At 39.3% G+C, this 15,092-nt stretch overlaps 2 protein-coding genes across 3 annotated transcripts; one reads left to right on the top strand and one right to left on the bottom strand.

Moving 5' to 3' along the window:
* Nucleotides 1-632: 632 nt before the first annotated feature.
* Nucleotides 633-7,184, top strand: si:ch211-248a14.8. Of its 2 annotated transcripts, XM_042502751.1 has the most exons (5): nt 633-710; nt 1,737-1,786; nt 2,403-2,604; nt 5,144-5,444; nt 5,756-7,184. In XM_042502751.1, the coding sequence occupies exons 1-5, from the start codon at nt 708-710 to the stop codon at nt 6,160-6,162; spliced, it is 963 nt and encodes a 320-aa protein (XP_042358685.1). In that variant the 5' UTR covers nt 633-707; the 3' UTR covers nt 6,163-7,184. The 2 variants fall into 2 exon arrangements, with proteins under 2 accessions (XP_042358685.1, XP_042358686.1); XM_042502752.1 differs by lacking the exon at nt 1,737-1,786 and having other exon boundaries at nt 651-710.
* ecd (ecdysoneless homolog (Drosophila)) lies at nt 7,182-14,898 on the bottom strand. Its single transcript, XM_042502750.1, has 14 exons — nt 14,695-14,898; nt 14,350-14,594; nt 13,999-14,116; nt 13,794-13,881; nt 12,797-12,975; nt 12,163-12,355; nt 11,762-11,890; nt 11,506-11,631; nt 11,268-11,353; nt 11,051-11,154; nt 10,329-10,587; nt 9,717-9,784; nt 9,434-9,633; nt 7,182-8,574 (listed from the first exon to the last, which is right to left on the bottom strand). Exons 2-14 carry the CDS (start codon nt 14,552-14,554, stop codon nt 8,338-8,340), a joined length of 1,992 nt encoding a protein of 663 aa, XP_042358684.1. The 5' UTR covers nt 14,555-14,594; nt 14,695-14,898; the 3' UTR covers nt 7,182-8,337.
* Nucleotides 14,899-15,092: the final 194 nt, after the last annotated feature.

The following is a 15,092-nucleotide window of genomic DNA, read 5'->3' as shown; positions in this document are numbered from 1 at the left end:
ACAGGCTCGTTGCTATAGTATTGTGGATCAATCAGGGTCCCCCACGCTGCTCCGGAGTGCACAACCTCTCAGCCTCATCAGTCTGTTTGCTTAACAGCCCCTCATTCATGCAGCCATGCGGCTCATGGACTCCAAAATGCCATGGTGGTCTGTGCAGCCATGAAGCCAGACAGAGGCAGGCTGGGAAACATAAAGCTGCATTGGAAACATGTCAGGAATGTCACAAACAGGTGTCAGAACTGGAAAAACAACGTGGGTTTCACTTCTATCAGCAGAAAATCCCCATTAACTTACACGTACTATGAATTTTAGATGCATAGGTCAGATTGCTCTCTCAAGGCTGCTACCTCTCACTATCACTCATTATGTGTAATAAAATGTTTCAGCAAACAGATCTCATCCTGATGGATTCCACATATGCTCTCTGTTGCTGTTTCTGTGTTTCTCGGGAGAAACAGACTTTTAATAAATGTCCACCAAGATTGCTTCTTCAATTATGGGAAAATAAACAGACCAGGACCAAAGTCCATCTGGACACAGTGACAAAACAAATGAGGTGAATGCCCGCAGCAGAGAGCAGGAGGAGAGCACAGAGGCTCACTCAGCAGAGTCACGTTTGTACAGACAAAGCAGAATTACTGACTTCACTATGATCGGTTTAATAACTGGAGTCCGAAGATGAAACATGGCTTTATGAGGAATTTCAGATGGTGAGTGAAGTTTATGTTTTTCTTGCACTGTTTTTTTTCAAGATTTTTTGCTTCTGTCCGAAAAGGTGCACAATTCAGAATATTTAAGCACATCTTTTCAGTGATTAAGCTTAGTTGTTTTTTCTTGTTTTTTATTTGTGACGCAGCAGTTAAGCTTATATGTTTTTCATATGACTTTTCTGATGTAAGGCCATTATAATGAGATTTTATATGTGGGTTATACAAGGCATAAGGCTACATTAATTGTGTCTAGGCTAAAGCCTGGGTGGAAGGTTAGTTGCCATCATTCCTTACATATTTAATTGGTGGTAGGCTACTTATTTTATTTTTTTAAATTTTTATTTTGAAAAGCGATTTCTACATAAAGTTTGTTGTTATATTATTATTATTATTATTATTATTATTATTATTATTATTATTATTATATCATCTCAGTTTTTTTTGTCTCTTTGCTTTTGAATGATTTTTTTGTGAACATAAGAAAATGTCTTCAACTTGATTTTCATTTAAAAAAAGATAATGTTTAACCTTTATGCTATTATCACACAACCAAACCACTTAAATTTTACAAATTTCCAGCTATTTACATAACATTATTGTTGTATTTTTAAATAAATGATGACTTTTTGAAAAATATTTTTTTTCTGATTTATAATTATCATTCAGGTTTATTTCAACCTGGCAAAAACAGACACCCATCAGTAAAACAGAATAAAAAAACAATAAATAAAAAAAAGATAGAAAGAAATATTAAATTTAAAAAACACAGCAAAACGAATTAAACATGTAAAATGACAATATGAAAACCTAAATACAGGAGGTTTTTGATGGTAACAGTACTGTAAATGAAGTCCTGAATATGATACACTTATGATAAAATATCAACAGTAACACATGAGGATGATGTAAAAGTTATTAGTTAAACCAGGTATATCTTTCTGTTGTTCTCCCGAGGACATGTTGATCACCTCACCGATCTGCATGTTACAGTCGTGTGAATTTCTCTTCTCCCCTCTCTGACTCTAGACAACAGATCCAACAGCAACCTCTGCACAGAATGACAGCATGGCTCTTAGGTAAAAGGCAATACAACTGTCTTTTGATTAAATATATTTTATGTTATCGCTTTCATCCTGAGAACCAGGCAAATAAAATCCAACTGTATTTACCTAGCCACACTTTATTTGCATACATATAGGCTACAGTATACATGAGTTATACTGAGCAAATTGGCTTAATTTATTTAAGAAACACGTAAAGAGGGCCATGAGCAACTTAATAGGAAATTACTAAAAAGTTACAAAAAAGACCTGAAAATAATAATTTTAAAAAAGTAAAAAAAAAAAAAAAAGATTATTTCATATGCATCATTTTAAGTTTAAAACCATATAAAAAATAAAAGATTTTCTAATTATTCACTCTCTATCTCTCTTTAAACAAAATTTTAAACTTTTTTTAGTTCATTTTCTTGTACCTTTTCATAACTTTTTGCAGTTTCCTGGCAATTCTTTTTTCCTCAAAAGTTTTTGAAAAAAATCACACCAATTTGCTCAGGTTTGATGTCTTCTCTTATTTTGGTTTTCTGGCTCAGTAAAATTTTAACAATTCAATTCTCCACAAACTTCATTCACAGCTTTGTCATTTAAACATCATATATAATGTACGATTCATACAACAATTTCCTGTGTGCAGTTCAGCGCGGTGGAGGAGAGGATGGTGTGCCTCAGCGATGAAGAAACTTTTGTCTAATCATGCACTGAAGCCCTTGGTCCCCACCCTCTGCCTGGCAGTCGTGGTGATATACGGCCTTGCAGATAAACTCCGAAACTTTGTGACCGGCATCTTTATCCCTCAGTACCACTACCCTTATGCAGTGGCTCTCTGCTTTGCCCAGGTTGGTGCCTGCTGTCTGCTGCTTCACACTTTAATCAGCACGACCAATCAAATATGAAAGCAATCTTTGTGCGCCACCAGCACCTGCGTATTTTATTATATATTAAAAAGACAACACAGCACACTAGGGCTCACCTGCTGTTCAGTTTACACAGAGCACTGTGTGTCCTGACAGCAGCATATTTGCTTATACTGCAGTTACATGGGCCTGTTCACAAATTCAAAGTTAATCCACAAAATAAATATGTCATATGTGAACCTGGACACCCTGATAAGATATCTGAAGCTTAAGAACAACAGGGGGCTTTGTAGCATCTCTGAAAACACACAGGCAATCAGTTAATCAGTATGTTGATACAGAAATACCATATATGTTTTAAAAAGACTCACATATGTCTATTTATGTAGAAAAATATATTTAACTACGACTAATAATTTTTAAAATGTGTAATTTATTGACAATTCTTGAGAAAAAAACATTATTCGTTTACTGGATCATTGTTAATCATTGGTGCAGTTAACTTCATACCTGTGCCATGAAGTGCCGGCTGCTGGCTACTGTAGCTCAGTCAGTATTTGTGGTCTGTGTGTGCTCGTTTGAAGGACAGGGCATGTGGGGAGTGACAGAAGCGGTTCAGTGTTGATTAACACTTGTGCATGATAGATGTTTAACCAAATGGGTGACCAAAGGATGCATAAGACTGAAAACGAATGACTTTGAGTGTTAGGATATGTTGATTGTGAGTATAGTGAAAATGCACTGAAATAGGTAGACTCTATGGATTTCTGATGTAGAAAAAACAAACATCAATAGAGCCTCAAACCTGTGATTTACAACTTCTGAGTTGTGGACATTGCTGGGGGGGGGGGGGTGTGAGGACTTAATGACATTAGTCCATAGGTTACCACTGTTATTAGTTCATAAGTTAAAGTTATATTTTTGCACGTTGTATAATGTCAGTGAGCCACAGGCATTGAGCATTGAGTGGATATTTTACTTCATATGCACCCATCCTAAATCTTTGTCCTCCATTTATGTGATTACTTTTGGTCATGTGACATATATGTTACGGTACATAACTACAGAACATATGAGCAGTTATGTGGCAGGGTCCCCCCCCGGCCGGGCATGGGAGCACCACTGTACCCAAATCTGTTCTACACAGAGATTGTGCTATAGGGCTGTTATATAGTCCCGTCTTTATGCTGCCATTGCATTTTTACACAGAACCAATCAACAGCGGCATCACGCTGCTCCAGAATGTGATTTTAGATAGCATGCCGGCATTGTGGAGGCAAAAGAGACATCTCCTTTAACACAACGGCGTCTGCCTTTGCTGTGAAATATAATAATCTCGTTGTCTGCTTTGAGGGTGTAATGGATCACTGACAAGTCAGAGACGAGAATAACATTTTCGAAGTGAAGGAATATATTAACTCACCTTTAGTGACGTGCCCAAAAAAACTCACCTTCCAGGCAAAACATACACTGTCTGGACTGTGAGCCTCTCCCTCACATGCTCGGCTGCGTGTCTGTCGCGTACTGCGTTTCCATGGCAACAGTTAATTCAGTCCTTCCTCTGCTGCGGTCATGGTGCTCCTTCCCTGGGTACCCTCACCTTGATTCCGCCTTTATTCAGATCAAGGGCTGCCTCGTCCGCGCTCTCGTGGATCCGCAGGCCGGAGTGCCAGTACACCTGCACCGGGGATCAGCGCTGTGTCAGCCCGCTGGATTTGGAGTTGAACTCCTTCAGGTAGTGTGAGATGACTTTTAAGCAGCTCACTTACAAATTCGGTGACCAAGCCCTCTTCTTATCTTCCGGTACACCATATATACGTAAATTATCCCCCCCGGGAGCGGCTTTCCAAATACACTAGTTTGTCCTGCATGTTTTGTTTCGCTACCGCAAGCAGCGTGTCTCTCATGTCCAGGCAGGCCGACTCCAGGTCTGCTATCCGGGTCTGTACCTCGGCGATGCTAGCGCGGTGACTTTGCAGCTCACGCAAACCTTCGTCTTTAAACTCGATGAGATCCTCTTTCATAGTTTTCTTGACATCGATTTTTAATTCACCAAGTTCACGTCTCATGTCTTGTTTAAAGTCCTTTAGCTCGTTGGAGAGTAGAGACAGACCCTCCAGCAGTGCGTTTTGGTTAGCCGCCACGTTAGCTTCTCCTGCCATAGTTTCTCAGTCAGTCTTTCTGTTCAGTTGACACGGTCACATCCGCGTTTTCTTGTATTTTATTCACTCTCTTTTTTTTATCTTATGACTTCTTTGCGCATTCACTCCTCTTATAATGGTTCCAAAGCTATTTTATATTTATAAAACCGACTTTGAGGAGCTCATGGCTACATGTCCATCTTGCTGTAGCGCCACCGGAAGCCCGGGAAATATAGACTCACTACAATACCATCCCACATGAAGCATCCAACCAGCAGTCTGCTGGTTATAAAAGTATGACTAAAATGCTTCGGCTTTCTACTTGAGTACTTTATAGTGTGCTTTATATATTGTAACTTTACTGACATTGTCTTTTCCAGGTTCTGATCTCTCTCTTGGTCTTAAATCTCCTCCATGTCCTGGGTCTGGTGCCTCTGCAGCACTACTGCAGGTCGCTGGGTGAGAGGGTCCTGGTGCCCTCCATCTGTAACAGCATCCACGCTGTGCTGACCATGTGGGCCAAGGCCAGCAGCTCAAACGCGGGCCTCTTCCCCCTCGTGCTGCCTCTGCTGCCCATAGCAACCGTGGCCTTCAGTTTCTGGCAGAAGCTGGCGTCCCCTCCACCTCCCTACATCGCTGTTCTGGTTTCCATCCTGGGTGGGACCTCTTTTGCCATCACAGGTACAAAGATTATTTAGAGTTGAGAAAGATAGATATATAGATAAATTATTATTTGGAAATTTGCCTTTGACTTCAGTCTCTGCAGTATAAAAACAGCAAAAACAACAAAACATATATAGTAAAATAAAACAATAAAAACATCTTACATCAATTGCACATGTCCATTATGAAAAATGCACACATTTACAACAATGCTGTGCTTAACAGCAAAATAAGAAATACAATTATATACACATTCAGCCTAGGTTGTGTTGATTCTTCATCTCAGAACAAATTGACCTCTGATGGACTTCCTGTCTCTCTCTCTGCAGCCTCACAGGGTCTGTCAGGTGTCCATGCTCTGGAGTACATGTACGCACCTCTGGCTCTTATCCTCCACAGTCTGTCTCTGACTTGGCTGACTAAAGTGTCTGAGGCTGAGCGTTGCCACTCTCTCAATGCCCAAGCCTCCATTTTTGACATCTACTACACCCAGCTGGTGAACCAGAGCTGGGTGCTGGGCCTCCTGTGGCTGCTGCACCCGAACAGTCCTTGGCAGGTGTTGAGTCACAGCAGCTGGCAAACCCTGCTCTTCCATGGGTACCTGCTCTCTATTCTCCTGCTGGGGATGGTGCTGAACTTCCTGGTGGGTATGTCGGCTCTGTGTGTCTCACCGCTCGCTGCCGCACTGCTGCACTCAGCGAGGCAGCTGATGCTGCCGTTGCTGCAGCTGTGGTAGTTTTGCTTGAAAGGACTAAGAAAAATAATTGACTGTTTTATAATGTATCAACACAACAAACACAGATTGCAGTTTAATCCACATCAGTGACCACGGGGTCATTTTATCCTGTGGAGAGTAACAAGTTAGATTACTCTTTTTCTTCAGGCACTTCTCACAAGTATGTAAACATTTGAAGCCAGAGCAAACTGGTGCATTTCCTTTCAGAAACGTAAAACGGCTGTCAGGATGAGATAATGTCAAAAGGCTGAAGCAGTTGAGCAACTGTAGAGGACGGGGCACAGTATAAACAGCACCTGACCATGATACAAACATCAGCCTGATCCGGTTAGGAAGAAAACATTAGGTACTTTTCAAAAACAATCAGACAGACCGTGACATTAGCGGGGGAGGGGCAGTTTTACAACCAGTGACAATGAAAGTTCAAATCAGCAGCCTGTAGAGTCAAACACTACACATTTTTATTTAGAGCTGAACAAATACCAACAAGGACCTTGTTTTTATATGTGTATTTGTTAAAAAGACAGTAGATTTTCACTGAATAAGTTCTTGATAGCTTTTGGACCCTTCTGTAAATGTGCATATATTTAACTGTATTTAAGATGAACAAAATTAAGCCTCCATGTTTGTCCATGAATGATTCTGAGAGCTTTTACGCTCTTGTTTGCATAACAGTGTTAGAAATATTTAAGCTCAGATCCCTGAATGAATTTTTAACCAGAGGTCTGCAGAAGTTGCCCTTGAATGAATCTGACTGCTGAGGTCAGTCAGATGAGAAGGGATCGTGATGAGGAAAGAGTTAAATGGTGGTGATGACAAGTTCTTTGAGTCATCAGAAGCTGTAATTATGTGCTGCTTTAAGAATGTGCTTTTATTTCCTCAAAGTGCGTCCATTATATTTAGGACACATAAGTATTTCACATGCTTAAACAAATAATGTGAAAATAAAGCTGAACTACCTGATGCTGGTGCACTTAACTGAAGAACATCTGTATACATTCAATAAACTGAACTGAAACTGACATGTGACTTATTTATTTCCAAAAATATTTATTCTAACATCCAAATGTAATGCAGTCAAAAATCACAAACGGTATTCATCACACAAAGCAGAATGCATTAAAAATCCTTTGTAAACCTGTTAAAAAATGTACATCATAATTTGCTAAGACCTTTTTGTGTCCACTTCATCCTGCCTTCATCCAGCCACTTGGTTTGTCAAAGAAGGAACATGAATAAATCCGGACATAAAGATTCATAGCAACACAGACTTGATAAAATCTGTGTTCACACTGCAACCAAACTGAAGATGAATGCACCTCATTTTACACTGCCATATACTGTATATGCCTCAATCAACTGAGGGGGTCATCCTTGAAGAAAAAGTTTTGTATATTTATACGACTATTTCAACACTAATATGGACCAAAGCAGAAACTATCTAATGGAAAAAAACAATGTAAAACCCTGTACATTATTGCGTTGTTATTTCAGAGTGTTTAGCGTATTTTTCATTTATGCTATCTGAAATGTATGTTCTACACATGAATGAGCTTTCATTTCTTTTCTGTGTATATTTAAAATGAACTGTAAACTACAAACAAGGCAGGTTTAAACACATGCCAAAAGATCACATGACAATAAAAAACAATGACTGTTTAGCTCTCTGAATGTAGAAGTTCATGCTGTAGATTGGGAGTCTGAAAAGCATCCGAGCATCCTAAAATGTTGAAGATTTTTAAGTCAAACCACGCTGATCATACATGTATTACTAAAAGGTTATCATGCTCAGAGTGCTTCAGATGGTTTTCATACTGCCAACCTAAACCATGGACTTCCACATTCAGTGAGCCGAACAGTCATCGTTTCTTGTTCTTATGTGAGTACTTGCCTTATCTTGAAGACTGCTTGATTTTTTGGGGTCTATGGGGAGTTACTCTGTTTTGGAGCCAGAATCAAGCAACCAGTTAGTGATTTGCAGTTTTCGGCCCTTCCCACTTCATTTTTCAGCCTCAAATGTCGCAGCCTGGTCTTGACCCAGTGCAGCATTTTCCATTTTTTTCCATATTCCAAAAGATTTTTGATAATATTTTATGAAATTCGTGACATCTTCAACATCCATGAGTGCTTTGCCAACAGAGGTACTGTAATATGAATAAAGGCATTTTATGTCCTTTACGAGGGATCAGAGTTGGGCGGTAGGTGAATACCCAGACTCTGCAGCAGGTTCGAAGCCGGTCCAGCCAGCCCGGCCTGGCAGCTGAGGGACTCCAGCAGGTTTGTGACCAGGTTGAGGTCGACGTCCAGAGGCTGGATCTCCTCCTCTGTCTCTGCCTGAGCTTCATGTCTTGGGACACCGTCCGTGGCAGCGGGATGAGGGGAGCCATTGTCCACGCCTGCCTTGTTGTAATTCTGCAAAAAGTAAAATTAACCAAATGGTCAAAAAATTAGATTCAGGAAGATACATGTGCATTTTTTCACATATGTTTTGAAAATGAATAATATCTTCAGGCTGAGAGTGAACATCAATATATCAAAACGGAAATGACCTAAATCTATAGCTATTCTTTATAAAACCAGGGAGCTGTTTAGCAAAAAAAATGTTTGTACATATGTCTTACTGTGCTGAAATTTGGGGGAATGCATACAAAACAAATCTAGACCCTATAATTACACTTAAAAAAAAAAAAGAGTTTTCGGGATAATACATGATGCTGGCTATTATTATTCTACAAATATTTTTTAAAGGATCCTACACTTTAACATTTGTAGATCTCGTGTTCTTAAAAACATTGGAAATACTTTTTAGGGTTGTAAATAGAGGCCTTCCAGTCTGTATTCATTTTGTGTTTTAATATAAGGAAATTATAATTAAAGAGGGTTGTTCATTTTTGAAACATGTAAAGTGAGGACAAATGTAACATATAGTTTTATTTCAGTTTTGGGAGTCAAATTATGGAATTGACTCAATGAAGAGTTAAAATTTTCTCTGTTTAGATTAAAAAAAAAACAACAAATGATCACAAATCATAATAAAAAACGATTATAATGTAAAATAGGGTCTTGCTGTTAATACATTTTTTTGTTCCTTTGGTGGTGCTGTTATTCTGGACTTTTCTGTGGTTGATTTAGGGCTTCAGCCTATTCCTTTTCGGTTGCTGGTTAAAAAACGATCGTGTGAAATAATCTGTTTCACATGAAACAGAATTAAAATTATTTATTCATTAATTCATTTATTCAATATAGAGGGGTTTGGAACTGCATGATTTACCTTCACATTGAAGCTTTGTCCGATATTAGTGCTCATCAGCTCCTGATCCATTTCCTCCATGTATCTTCTGAGACTGTCCAACGTTTCTGTCCCGTTCATCTCTGTGTAGCCTGTGGACCCTTCTTCATTCTCTTCTTCATCATCATCATCATCATCATCATCATCTAGATCATCTGAATCTAGCTCTTCTTCTTTGGTTCCTGTAAATATTAAAAGACAGATTAATTTCAGAGATAAATGTGACAAGTTATTTTACAGTTCCACGTTTCATAACTTCTGCTACCTAGCAGTCTGTCCAGAGCGTTGGCCATGGCATCGGGCTCCAAACTAAAAGGCTGAGTTGAACTGCTCCTGGAATAAAAACAAAAAATAATGTGAAACCTGAACTAAAAGACTATGGGTGGGACACTGCACATTGAAATACTTTAACTAAACAGGCCAGAGTGTGCATGCACTAGCATCTGTAGGACAGGGGAATCATGAAGAGAAAATAATGCATGTTACATAAAAGTGCACATTTAAATCATAATTTATACCTTGGCTTGATTAACTGTACTCCAGCACATGTGTGGGTGTTTCTGTTCATCAAACTGTATCATATCTAAAATAAATACACAAATGATCCCACATTCTTTTATTATTGAATTTTGTGTCTTGTTTTTTACTATTTATATTGCTCTTTTTGCTCCATTTATCTTGGACATACCTTGCTTTGATGTCGCTTTGCTGCTGTAACAATGCACATTTCCCTGTTGTTGGACTAATAAAGGATAAGCTTATCTTATCTTGAATGGATTCATTTTAATCAACAACCCAAATCTGCCTTTTATGATCTTGGCTAAATATTGCTAAAAATCAATGTGTGCTGGCCAGAAAGTCAGTCAGTCTCTCTCACCAGGGCAGTTCAGCTCCCTCATGTGACGACATGGCGTTTAGGAAGTTCTTCATCCCCTGACTGACTGCTACCAGGCTGTAACCGGCCTCCTCTTCCTCCTTGTCATTCTCCATCTCCTTCCTCCTCTCCCCTGCACCCCCAACACCCTGTTTCTGTTTGGTGGAACTGGCGTTTTGGCTGCCAACATCAGCTCTCCCCCCGCTCCTCTCCTGCAACATACGCTCCAAATCCTGAGTCGTGATATCCAGCCAGCTGTCACCTGGAGATAGACACAAAGACTAACTGATTTTGGGAAATGGTTGAAAGGGAGAACAGGTAAAGAATGGAGGATGCACACCAAAAGGATAGAAACTGAAAGGATTTGGCAGGAAGCTGAAAATCCCAGATGGCAGAGACAAAGGCATTATCTACTTTAGAGCAATGTGTAAGAAAAGTAAAAGTCTAGACTGTGTTTATGCTGCCATTTTGAAATATTAAGCCTCTCCTTTGCACAGGAAATACCAACAATGTACATGCAAACATTTCTTATAAATGATGCTGCAGGAATGCTTTCCAAGTTTCTATGTGCAGACATTTTGATACGCTATTCTGCTGTGAGGACTGATTACCATTAATGAGAAAAATTCAAGTTCATATGCTCTTCAAGAATGAATCTACAGACTTTTTACAAACACTTTTTTAAGAGCACAGTACATCATTTTCAAAGCTACATTTTTACTCACTGTCCTCTTGGGGGAGCTGTGACTCTTGTTTCTTCAGCTCCTCCAGGCTGAACGCACTGCAGCTGTGCAGCAGCTGGAGAACTTCCTCACCCGGGGATAAAGCACTGAGACAACGTACATAATAGATGCATTCAGACAGATTTACTCTGATATCAAAGGCACGCATATTCACACAGGCTTAGTGACCAACACATGCATGCACAGCCACAATCCGTACCTTGATTTTGAGGCGACAGACTGTTTGAAAAAGTTTTCCGCAGATCGTGTTAGTTCTCTATGATGAGCTGAACCTTCCAGTTCTCCCTGCATTTGACAACAATAACATTAACTTTTCACAGTAGGGAAATGCTTTGGATATTGCATATTTAACAATGTATGATTTAAAGCCCATTATTCCAGTGTGGGTTAGTAGCTGCTCTTTTTCTTGACCTCAACATTCAAAAAGTGAGACTAACTCTGAAGTAGCCGTTTCTTTTCAGACTATCCATGAAGCCTTTCCACTGCGGGTTACAACTGACGGGGGCATCGGGCTCTGACGATGGCAACCTGCACTTAGAACACAGGATCTCAAAACCATGGGCCTGAGAGAAACAGACAGAGACAAACATATAATCCAATACAATACTAAAAAGCAATGTTGAATTCTTTAAATGCACACAATTATTACTTCAAAAGAAGGATCAGAATAAAGAAACACAGGTGATGGCTCACCAGTTTCATGCCAAGTTCATGGGCTTTGTACTGGGGATGAGAGCGAGGAGGCAGGGTGAAGCCGCTCCTCCGATCTGGGGTGAACTGTTGCTGCTGCAGCTGTGCGTACAGGCAACGGGTAAATGTGACCTGGTAATACATACAATGGCAGCGCAAGGTTATAGTTTTTTGCATAAAAGACTTTTAATTTCACAAAAGCGGAAACATACTAATGAAAAAACAAACCTAGTGATTAGAGCATTGTGCATGAAATAAACACATTTGCCACACAACATAGAAGCGAAATGTTGAAATAAGTTATATTTATATATTATTATATATATTATTATTTCCTTAAATGAGGCCCAACCTCTTCTTGTTGCCTCGGCCACGACAATCATTATGTCTTTAAATGTGTTTACCGAGGTGAGGACTCTTGTGTCAGGAGGAAAGGTCTTGAAGCTCCGACACGCCTGCAGATCCACTGGATCCCGCAAGTAGAACGCGGACACTGCAGGGGCAACGAGGTCTGGTCGTTGTGCTAACACCATAGCGACATTAGAGGGTATGAAGCAGTGGGCATGATGGAGGCCAGTTTTAATCTTCTCTGGATAACTAAGTGAAAAGCAGAGATTGATATGCTTTATTATTTTTCATAGATTTTCAGTAGCTGCTGAAACCAGTTGGACATATTTTTATCCACTTACATACAATATTTTTTAGACTCTCAGGAAGTTATTCTTACGCTTCTGAAAGTGTTTTATCAAGTTTGTAGTGACAAAGTATCTCTTGGGCTCTGACATTTTATTTTTTTCTTCTTTAGTGTAAAAATAAGTCAGAGGTGCAGTGGTAAGAATTTTTCCCCATTATAGGTCTTTTTGGGGGGAGTTTTTCCTTAGTCAGTGTGAGGGTCTAAGGACAGAGGGATGTCGTACGCTGTAAAGCCCTTTGAGGCAAATTTTAATTTGTGATAATGGGCTTTATGAATAAAATTGAATTGAATATACACATGTCAATGTGAAAGTAGACATTTAACACATAAAGATGCCCTCTCACCCCTCTAATCGCTTCCTCAGGGCTGAACGGATCTTGGGGCTTGCCTGACAGGCCTCTGGGTGGGTGGAGAGCAGCGCTAAAGCTTGTGGCACAGTTGGTACCACATCTTTTGGAACCCCCACTGGACTGGATTTGGAGGGACAGGGCAGAATGTGCAGTTCTCCTTTATAGAGGAAGACCTACATCAGAGAGGAAGAGGAGAAAAAAAAAGTCTTAGACTAACAGTGAATACAGACAATATGGGGTTCTGCATGTTATGTTGCATTGTCCACAAATTTACAGATTACTTTACACTTATATTAACAACATACTTCAAAAAAGTTTTAAATTGAGCAGCAGTGGCTTAAGTACAAATCTCAACTATCAGAGACTTGAAATAAAATAATTATACATTTATGAGCAGGACTAATTGAGAAAACATACAATGATAAGTATTTCTCTGACAGTTAAATGAATATTTTGTTAAAATCATGCTCTGTTTATTTTGGATTATGGCTAATTTTTAATGACTGCTTAGAAGCTTTCCATTGACAATTATCATATGTTACTAGAAATCCAACACAAGAAATCATCATGAGTTATTTTAAATTGGTGAGGTAAAGTCCCGTGCATAACTGTATTGGTTTTTGGAAGTCTGCCAAAAGGAAGAGTTTTGAAATTGGCCCCAGGACAAGTCATAACAGAAAGGTACATAGTGATGATTACCATGTTTTACATCAAATAAATGATGTTCTTATACCTTACATAGATTAACCGAAACTAATGGCTACTTAAAAGTGAGATATCAATCCACAAATTTACAGTGTGCTTTAAGTAAGGGTCTGTAGTAAAAAAGAAGCATGCTGATTTGTATTTTAAGGGCTACGACATGTAAACCCACTGGTAGGGTCCTTCAAACATACATATCAATAAAAGCTGTGCTAAAGACAACAAAAGATCATAAACTATCACAAAAAAATAAAATCATGATATCTGCCACAACATCTGGTCGACTCACCCTGTTTTCACTGTTGTCTGGATTCAGCCACTTGGGAAGATAATCTGCTGCTTCAATCAGAAGAAACTCTCCATCATTGTCTTCAACTCTTCACACACCAACATGAAAAAGAGAAGCAAATGAAAACTGTTCCATGTTTAGGCACTGTAGTATGGCATTCAAGTCATTTGTTTTTTACTTTGAAAATATGAACATTTTGTCTCACCTTGCTGCAAGCTCTGGGAAAGCCTCTGTGATTTGCTGCAGGAGGTAAACAATAAACCACTCGTCCTCCACATTGTCCCCAAACTGAGTGCTCCCTCCAATGTGAGCAGGGACACCACCTGTCAATAAAATAAAACATATGTCAGCCTTACGTAAGGGTACTAATGTAGCCACTTAGGCATCTGTCTGCTGCTTGCGTCGCCCACTGGTGTGGTATTCCTGAGACACAGTGAACGCTGAGTAATACACGTGCCAGGTATGTTTAAGGAAGTAATAATGGCTTTGGTGTATGTACCTGCTGCTACATCAATATTTAAATCAACTCATCTCTGAGGTGTTGAGAACACTGTACCTTTCTCAGAATGATACTTGAGGTTGAATGACTGATGCTGCCAGATGTATTGCATCAGGAGAGGGGCAAACTTTGTCAAAATCTCCTCCACTAGATGTGTGAGATGCTCCTCATTCTGCTGTGAAGTTAAACCGTCTTTCTGAACCGAGAAGAGTTTGTACTGAACCGCGTCCTCTTGAGTAACTGTCCTCTGAAGGTCGTCCATTGTAGCAGTTTTTTTTTAATAAGACAGTCTACGGAGTCAACTGTAAAGTAAACGTGAAGTATTAGTATACAATGCTAGGTAACAGCTAACCGTAAACAATTTATCGCAGGACAATCTTTTGACAGCATCAGCCAACTTACCTTGTCTTATTTTAAAAGGTCAGATACTATGTCGATGAGGTCGGGATACATTTAAGTGAGAAAAAACTAAACTTTTCTCATTGTTACGTACGCTAGCTAGCACGCCATCTGTCACTGTTGAGGTCCTGTTGTGAATTAAACTCGACTACCCCAACACCACAAAATAAACGTTCCTACGTTTTATATTAGCTAATTCTAGCTGTTCTACGATAAAGATAAAATTATGATAAATTAATTTTACAACTAAGATAACGTACATGAAAATAGAAATAAAATTATCACAAATAGTTAATTAAATATGTAATAGGCATTTTGAGTTCCTCCACAAACGACAAACGGCTACATATAAGGAACACAATCACGTTGTCGTATTGCATTCTGGGAGTTGTAGTGAAACC

Source organism: Plectropomus leopardus, chromosome 15, assembly GCF_008729295.1.
Source record: "Plectropomus leopardus isolate mb chromosome 15, YSFRI_Pleo_2.0, whole genome shotgun sequence".
NCBI classification, from domain to species: Eukaryota; Metazoa; Chordata; class Actinopteri; order Perciformes; family Serranidae; genus Plectropomus; species Plectropomus leopardus.
This window is presented reverse-complemented; position numbering and strand designations above follow the sequence as displayed.

Coding starts and splice junctions, on each gene's coding strand:
- si:ch211-248a14.8 (XM_042502751.1), top strand. Junction 1,787..2,402: donor AATGACAGCATGGCTCTTAG/GTAAAAGGCAAT, acceptor TCCTGTGTGCAG/TTCAGCGCGGTGGAGGAGAG. Junction 5,445..5,755: donor GACCTCTTTTGCCATCACAG/GTACAAAGATTA, acceptor CTCTCTCTGCAG/CCTCACAGGGTCTGTCAGGT.
- ecd (XM_042502750.1), bottom strand. CDS start 14,554: ATGGACGACCTTCAGAGGACAGTTACTCAAGAGGACGCGGTTCAGTAC. Junction 11,891..12,162: donor ACACAAGAGTCCTCACCTCG/GTAAACACATTT, acceptor ATGTATTACCAG/GTCACATTTACCCGTTGCCT. Junction 11,155..11,267: donor TCTGTCGCCTCAAAATCAAG/GTACGGATTGTG, acceptor ACGTTGTCTCAG/TGCTTTATCCCCGGGTGAGG.